This window comes from Xiphias gladius, unplaced genomic scaffold, assembly GCF_016859285.1.
Source record: "Xiphias gladius isolate SHS-SW01 ecotype Sanya breed wild unplaced genomic scaffold, ASM1685928v1 HiC_scaffold_163, whole genome shotgun sequence".
NCBI lineage: Eukaryota > Metazoa > Chordata > Actinopteri > Istiophoriformes > Xiphiidae > Xiphias > Xiphias gladius.
In genome coordinates this window covers 1-7817 of record NW_024401829.1, presented here as the reverse complement: position 1 = coordinate 7817, position 7817 = coordinate 1, and the positions used below count along the sequence as shown (strand labels likewise).

The following is a 7817-nucleotide window of genomic DNA, read 5'->3' as shown; positions in this document are numbered from 1 at the left end:
ATAACATTCAAACGGAAAATTAAGAGAAAAAGGGCCAATAACTGTTCTTATTGGTATGGAGCCAGATTGAAAATGCTAATCTCAATGATGCATCTCCACACCTCCAAATGGCTTCAGCCTGTCTGCAGGATTGTCGCAGATCCGAGGGGGCAGACTGCTTTTCTCAGCGTCTGTACAGCACAGACATTCTCGTGCACCGGTAGCTCCTGAATCCAGGCCTTTCGAAAGACAGCGTCAGGTCTTTCACACAAGCAGGCTCTCTATTCCAACCGGGAACAGCTCGCAGATCACGTCATTCTAATCAGACCGACGGCAGCGACCGGGAGGCCGCGGGTGTTTCACGTGAACTCACCCCAAGAGCCTCGTCTCCTTTTGTCGGCGTGTGGGTGAATCTACGCCGACAACCCGGAGAATGCAGCCTTTTTATCCACATAATCAAAAAAAAAACGAGAAGACCTGAGGAATTCAGTTTTTCTTTAGGGGCTGGGAAAGTTTTCGTGGTCAAAAAGCTGTCGGATCATCAGAAAACTACACGGTCGCACCGCTCGCCCCCAGTTTTCCCCGGAACAGTGCGAATGACGCTCACGCTCCGGGGACACAGGTGTGATCTGCTGGTAAAAAGGGATGAAACTCAATGTTGAATTATGGCACAAACGTGAGGAAACCCGACCCGGAATCCCTGAATGAAGCAGGGAGTGTTGAGGCTTCATCCGCCGCCCTGTGAAACGCTTCTCATCTCTGAGAGGAGTTTAGCGGTCAGACCCTGACCTTTGACCTCTGGCCTCCCCGACCAAAAAAAGGAGGGGGAAAAAAAGCTTTTCTGTTTCCGAGGGTCAATATCACAAATAAACATGAGTCAGAGGGTCGCACCTTCTTCCAGCGCCGCCATCGGGCCACCGTGTCAAGAGAAAACCCCCTTTTGTTCCAGCTTCTCAGTTTTTCTTCACACGCGATAGGAAGCCGATCGTCTTTGTCGTGGACTCGTGCGTGCAGCCATCAGCTCGCCGATCAGCTCTGGCTCACGCTGATCGGTTGACTTTTTGCTTGTGTTCCCAGTGCTGCACACTGTTACTCTGCAACGTTCACGTTTGTCACTGAAGCTGACAGGGACGACAAAGGCTCCGATATTTCTGACTGCTCGGTCTGAAGACATTCTTCATTCATTTCGTAGACAAAACAATCAAGCACTTAATCAATAATGAAAACTGATTGTCTCGATTGTCAATCACCTCTTTTAAGAAATGGTTTTTCTGCTCAGCAGAGGATGGCTCTTCTCCGTTTTGGACAGTGTTTCAGGACACACCTCACACTGTTGTCTCCGCTGCTGGGGGCAGATGATTAGACTGTGATGAACTCTGCAGCCTGTGGGGGGCAGTAGCAGGACTTCCTGTCTCGTTGTGCACAGCATTTTAAAGAGCTGGTGTTTGTACAGAGCAGTGTGTGCTAATCATTGTCAGGCGACCAACAAACAGAGCTGACAATGATTGAACCCTCTGGACTCCTCTTAAAAGTGTGTGTGTGTGTGTGTGTGGGGGGGGTGGAGCTCTGGGGTTTTCGGGGGGTGAAGCTGGACCTGCAGACGGGTTTTCATTCAGTCTCCAGGCACCATGGCTCAGCTGGTGGAGTGTGTCCCCAACTTCTCTGAAGGTCGAGACAAAGAGGTCGGTGGTTCCAAATTCAAACGGATGATTTCTGCATGAAAAGCTGCACTTTGTTTAGGTTCATTTACACACGTTTGTACAGTAAAAGTTTTACTTTCAAACCCTCATTCATCATTTATAACCAGTATAAATAGTGTTTTAGAACAGACTACAGTGTAGCTGTAAGAAGATATAAGGACACGATTATTAATTTCCAGTATCTGCTCTACATATTTTATATTATTCCAGCTGTGTTTTACTATATTATCGTCCATTATCTGTTTATTTTCCACCATCAGGTTAAAGTCCTCGGACCGATCGGACTAAAAGGAAAAAGCCTGAACATCTGTAGTTCTTGTTTGCTGATGAAGACTGTGTGATAGGGTTAAAACCTTGAGTCGAGATTATTTTGTTAAACTTCAGTTTTCGAGCTCACGAGGGAATTTTAAAGCTCGAGCCCAACTCGACTGAAAACAGTTTCAGAGAAGAAAGCGGCACGTTTCTGTCGGTCTGAATACGTCAGTATGACACAAGCTGTCTTTCAACCGCTGAACTTTGACCTCCGACCTGTTTGTTCTGTCCCAGAGGAGAAACACTGCCCAACAGGGTTGTACAATAATTAAACGTACACATCCCATTTCCAGGTAAATCACCATCCAGGCTGCAGCTAAAGTTCAGAACCGTCTGTTTAGTTCGTTCTTTTTGTACTTTGCAAATCAAAAGCGTAATCTTTCCCTAAAATCAGGATTTTGAAACATTGCGGCCTGGATGAGATGCGGGGGTTCTGCAGAACGCTTACGGATTTAAACGCAACACAGAGGATCCGAACTCTGCCCCGAGCTTCGGCAGAACCGCAGCGGCATGTTAGATGTCGTTTCCACCTGAACCTGGAAAACGACAGGAAGGTGGACTCGGATCTGTGGCCACCCGGGCGTGATGTGGTCCTGCTGCTCGTGTTGGACACGAGATGAAAACCGTCCAATTCGTGCAAGACGAGTCCCGGTTTTACCTCTAGACATGTGAACGTTTCCTGTGCTTCAGGTGATCGATGCCATCTCGGCAGCCGTCTCTGGCACCCGTGGCTGCAGCCTGCTGGACGTCGACCCCGGAGCCTCCACCAACCGGACCGTCTACACCTTCGTGGGCTCTCCCGAGGCAGTGGTGGAGGGAGCGCTGAACGCCGCCCGCCAGGCCTTCAGCCTCATCGACATGAGCAAACACTCAGGTCCGCGGGGCCCTTCGGCCGCACGCCAGGCGCTTTGAGGCAAGAGAGATGTTTAACGCTTGTGTGTGTTGCCCGTGCAGGTGAGCACCCCCGGACCGGAGCGCTGGACGTTTGTCCCTTCATCCCCGTCCAGAACGTCACCATGGACGACTGTGTCCGCTGCGCCGACGTCTTCGGACGGAAACTGGCAGAGATGCTGCACGTCCCCGGTGAGACCACGGACGTGGTTTCGAGTCCCACTTTTAGAAAAACCAAGCGCAGGACTTGAAAAAATGCAGACACAAACCTCCCTCCTCGACTTTTCGGGCATGAAAACTATGAGGACAGTGAGCGAGAGAAGTTTAGTTTATTAACTTGATGACAGACACGAGACAGAAGAGCATGGTGACCGACGGGTTCATCTCATGCACAACAAATAAAGAAGGAGTAAAGCTTGGTGCCAACAAGAAACAAACATTGGCTGAGAATAATCAAAGCTAGAGGAGTAACAGTAACCCCTTCTCTTTATCACTCCATTCGCTGCAGTGTTCAGAGCCAATTTCAAAACGTTGTAATTATTAAATTAAGCAGTTTTAAAAATTGCACAAAATAACAATTAAAATAAATGAACCGAGGAAGAGTTGAAACATCACATGACCAAATTCTGAGCTTTGATACAATCAGGAGTAAAATTCAGTAAAGTTGAGACGAAGCAGAGAGAGAAAAAGCTTCATCACATAAAGGTTTCAAAATGTCACTGCAAATACTTTAATGATGGCTGTTTTTAGCTTCTTTGAGAGCTTTGAAATCCACCTTCTCCTTTTCCCTTCTCTGTTCCTTCCTTTAAATTGAAGATATTTACTTATTTATTAGTTACGTGTATGTGTTGGTTACATTATTGTGTAGTATTAAATATATATATATATATAACATGTACGATGAGAAATGTGTGTTTTCTGTGGTTAAATAATCAGACACACTTTAGGTTCTGCTCTAAACAGCAAATGACTTTGTCTTTTCCTCCACAGTTTATCTTTACGGAGAAGCAGCTCGAAAGGAGACGAGGAGGAGTCTTCCGTCCGTGAGAGCCGGAGAGTACGAAGCTTTACCGGACAAGGTGAGACGCCAGCAACCACTGCTTCGCCGTCTGTTTCTTCTTCCTGTGGAGAAACCGGTGCGCTCGTCTCCAGAAAAGCCTCCCGAGCAGATCATCACAAGCTGACCAGGTTTCCGGCGTCAGTCGCCGGGAACTCGGAGAACGTAGAACACGTGTGAATCTCGTCTCAAACATTCAGAACTTCATCTAGAAACCAATCAAAATAACGCTCCCAAAATGAGGCTTTTCTGAGCGACCCTTTCTTTAAATAGACAGACATTCGAACATCAGCAGAGCAGCTTTTTCCTTTTTCTCCCCCCCAGTTGACACGCGACGAGTGGGCCCCTGACTTCGGCCCCGCAGTCTTCGTGCCGTCATGGGGGGCCACGGTAACCGGCGCTCGCAAGTTCCTCGTCGCCTACAACGTGAACCTGATCGCCACCAAAGAACAGGCTCATCGCATCGCTCTGGACATCAGGGAGCAGGGCCGCGGGAAAGACCAGGTGCATGCTGGGAGTCTGAGTCAGTTATCGGATAGTCATCCGTTGGGGTCTTTTGTAATACTGACCTTTATTACTCTTCCACTCTCTAACTTCTTATTTCTTTGCTTACACGTACACGCGACCTCATAGCCTTGTTGCAGTCTTACCTACTCATTTCCTACTTCCGCCCTATTGACCTAGAATCTATGTTTAGTCACTGGAGAAACACCGAAGATCAGGTCGTTTCATGGATTTCTTTCACATTAGCGATCGACACATCGTCGTCATCACACTCCGCATCCACGAATCAGATCATAAAAAAAGGAACACACCTCATTACTAACGCTCACTGTTTGACGCCGCGAGACCTGCCCTGGGAAATGAATCTGGATTTACTGAAAAGATCGACACATTTAAAGGTTGAAGTCGGGTCTTCGGGTTTGTACTCATTTGTAAAGAGCAGATTTTTCAGTTGACAGCAGGAGGTTTTGAAAGTTTTGGGACAAGCGCTCCGTTTCACGTTTCTCTCTCTCTCAGCCTGGGCTGCTGAAGAAGGTGCAGGGAATGGGCTGGTACCTGGACGAGGCCAACGTCGCTCAGGTGTCCACCAACATCCTGGACTACGAGCTGACCCCCCTCCACGCCGTGTACCGGGAGATCTGCCGGGACGCCGAGGTCAGAGGTCGACACTGGTTCAGTTTAAATTCCAGACAACGTTAAAATCCCCCAAAGACGAGTCACGAGCAGAAAGCTGCGATATTAAGTCTTGAGATAAAATCACATAATGTGTCTGTAATGTAGGAAACCGCAGCTCCTCGGTTTCCTAGAAACTAGCTGTAAAAAAGGTTCCTTTTCATATGGAAATCACGTATTTCAGAGGGTGAACCTGCTGCAGCCGGATTTAACAATTGCTGCAGTGGTTTTGTTGAGCTTTTTCTGTTTTTTGTTTGTTTTAGTTGCCGTTTAATGAAGAGAAATCAGACTTGTGTGATCCTGCCCACAGACACACAGACGCGGGCGAAAACGTGACCTCCACAATAGATCATCAATGTAGTTTAACCTTCGTAAGAACCTTATCGGTTACTTTATTTTCGTGTCATGACATTGAAATGATCCAAAGAGAAGAAAGTAGAACATGTTTTACACGCAAGCACGATAGAGACGCAACGAAAGAGCTGCGTAAACCGAGGACGCCGTTTCTCAGTGAACAGGCCTCGACCAGATGGTCTGACAGTGTTTTTCGTAATTTCCCCATCTTCCAACAAAAAGCGCTCGTTCTAGTTTCACTGAACGGGATCGTGATACAACGGACGACCTGAAACCAAATGAACTCAGGGAAGTGACGGCGCCGATCCTGTTGGTCAACGTCCAGTTTCCAGACTAAAACTGTTCAAGGTCCGTTTCCCCCCGAGAAAATTCTGTTATGGCCGCGATTGATTGATCACTGAGCCTGTAGCGCCCTCTGCTGACAGCTTAAAGCGCTCGTTGCCGTGGTACTGCGGTGTTACGGTGTGTGTTAAAGTGCGTTGCTGTGTTCAGGACCTGAACCTGCCGGTGGTTGGCTCTCAGATCGTCGGTCTGATCCCCCTGAAGGCTCTGCTGGACTCTGCAGACTTCTACATCGACAGGGACCGACTTTTCGTCATGGAAGAGGAGCACAAAGTCCGGCTGGTCAGCAGACGAGTCTCCATGAAAACAGAACCTGTTGCGGCCGTTTGTAAATCACAAGGTCTGACGGTCTCTGTTTGTGTGTCATCAGGTGATCAGCAAACTGGGCCTGGACTCTCTCGGCCCATTCAACCCGAAGGAGCGGATCATAGAGTCGGTTTTTATTATCGCCATTATCGTTCTTATTACTGACACCTCACATCACTGATTTATTACCAACTTATTGGCTCAAATATCTCAAATTACATGTTCAATAATTCTGTATATGTATCTACACACAGCATCTGTCAGGCAAATATTTCAGTCTATCCCCGAATTTGTAATTTACTGAACTGGAAGAACAGAGTTGATTCTTTTAGCAACCAACTTTTTAAAGTTTCCTCAAAGGGACGGAAAAAGCAAACAGCAGAATAACCAGGGTTTGACTAAATATCAATGCAGCTTCTGGAAATACACATCGATATTTTGTCACATTTGGGGCAAAATAAAGGTGAAATTAATGTAAATACATGTAAAGTTTGTAGCTTTTGTATGATTAATGCATAAAGATAAGAAGAGCATTTTAAGCCAATACATTATGTGCCACAGTATATTAGGAATTATTAGGAATTACAAAAATAAAAGCAACTCAAGGTAAATCAAAGTTATCATATATAAGAGAGAGAATAACTGAAAAGTGAGAATTTAGACTCATTAAGTTAAAGTAAGGACCTAATTTTGACGTAAATCTCATCATCTTTATTAAGAAGAAAGAAATTCACATGTCAAAATTTTCCTCAATGTTGCTTAAAGATTAAATTACTCGAAATCAGGAGAAATGAATACTTTGAGCAAAATTTTGACATATTAAGTCAAAATGTTTGAGATTCAAATCCAAATTGAACGTAAATGAATTTATGATTATGAATTTAAATCTAAATAATGAGACAGTGGCTCAAAGTCACAGATGTCATACACAGACGTGAAGTCTTGTTAAATGCGCTTTGTTGCACCTGTGCAGGTACATGGTGAGGTCCCAGGAGGACGCAGGGCTGGTGTCTCTGTCTCTGCAGCAGTTTGTTCAGAGCGTCGGGGCTCGGACGGCGGCTCCCGGTGGAGGATCGGTTTCTGCTGCCGTCGCTGCTCTGGTACCGGTTTTGACACCGTGATTATAGCACAAAGTGAGACACCTCCACACCTGAGCGGCTCTGTGACGGTGTTGTCTGTATGGATCCTGCAGGGGGCGGCGCTGGGGGCCATGGTGGGTCAGATGACCTACGGGAAGAGGCAGTTTGAGAACCTGGACGGTGTGATGAGGAGGCTGATTCCCCCGTTTCATCGGGCCATGAACGAGCTGCTGCACATGGTGGACGCCGACGCCTCCGCCTTCAACAGCTACATGGTGAGGAGGACGCCCTGACGCCTGCAGACGGCAGGCCACCAGAATCTCCTTAAACACGCCGGCTCTGATCCGCGAAGGTGGTCTGTCATGGGCCACGGTCCTGCCGGCTCTGATCCACGAAGGTGGTCTGTCATGGGCCACGGTCCTGCCGGCTGTCACACAGATTTTAGTCACACAGGACATGATTGAAAATAGCAAGGGCAACCAGGGGCGAAAAAGTGTGTGTGTGTGTGTGTGTGTGTGTGAATGTGTGTGTGAATGTGTGAGTGTGCGTGTGTGTGTGTGTGCGTGCGTGCGTGCGTGCGTGTGTGTGTGTCAGCATCACTGAGAACTGACTCCACAGTTT

The 7817-nt window shown here is 47.2% G+C and overlaps 1 protein-coding gene across 3 annotated transcripts; it reads left to right on the top strand.

Annotated features, from left to right (window-relative positions):
- The first annotated feature begins 1576 nt into the window (after positions 1-1576).
- Positions 1577-7684, top strand: ftcd (formimidoyltransferase cyclodeaminase). Of its 3 annotated transcripts, XR_005706949.1 has the most exons (11): positions 1577-1661; positions 2682-2865; positions 2946-3074; positions 3873-3961; positions 4264-4443; positions 4960-5097; positions 5962-6093; positions 6182-6243; positions 7091-7217; positions 7310-7548; positions 7594-7672. XR_005706949.1 is itself a non-coding variant. In XM_040123259.1 (10 exons), the coding sequence occupies exons 1-10, from the start codon at positions 1608-1610 to the stop codon at positions 7487-7489; spliced, it is 1275 nt and encodes a 424-aa protein (XP_039979193.1). In that variant the 5' UTR covers positions 1577-1607; the 3' UTR covers positions 7490-7684. The 3 variants fall into 3 exon arrangements, 2 of the variants coding, with proteins under 2 accessions (XP_039979193.1, XP_039979194.1); XM_040123259.1 differs by having other exon boundaries at positions 7310-7684; XM_040123260.1 differs by lacking the exon at positions 4264-4443 and having other exon boundaries at positions 7310-7684.
- The last annotated feature ends 133 nt before the right edge of the window (positions 7685-7817 follow it).

Excerpts from the sequence above, each read along its gene's own strand:
- ftcd (XM_040123259.1), top strand. The coding sequence starts at position 1,608 with ATGGCTCAGCTGGTGGAGTGTGTCCCCAACTTCTCTGAAGGTCGAGAC. Across the intron at positions 1,662-2,681 it reads CTGAAGGTCGAGACAAAGAG|GTGATCGATGCCATCTCGGC; the intron begins GTCGGTGGTTCC and ends CCTGTGCTTCAG. Across the intron at positions 3,962-4,263 it reads ACGAAGCTTTACCGGACAAG|TTGACACGCGACGAGTGGGC; the intron begins GTGAGACGCCAG and ends TCTCCCCCCCAG.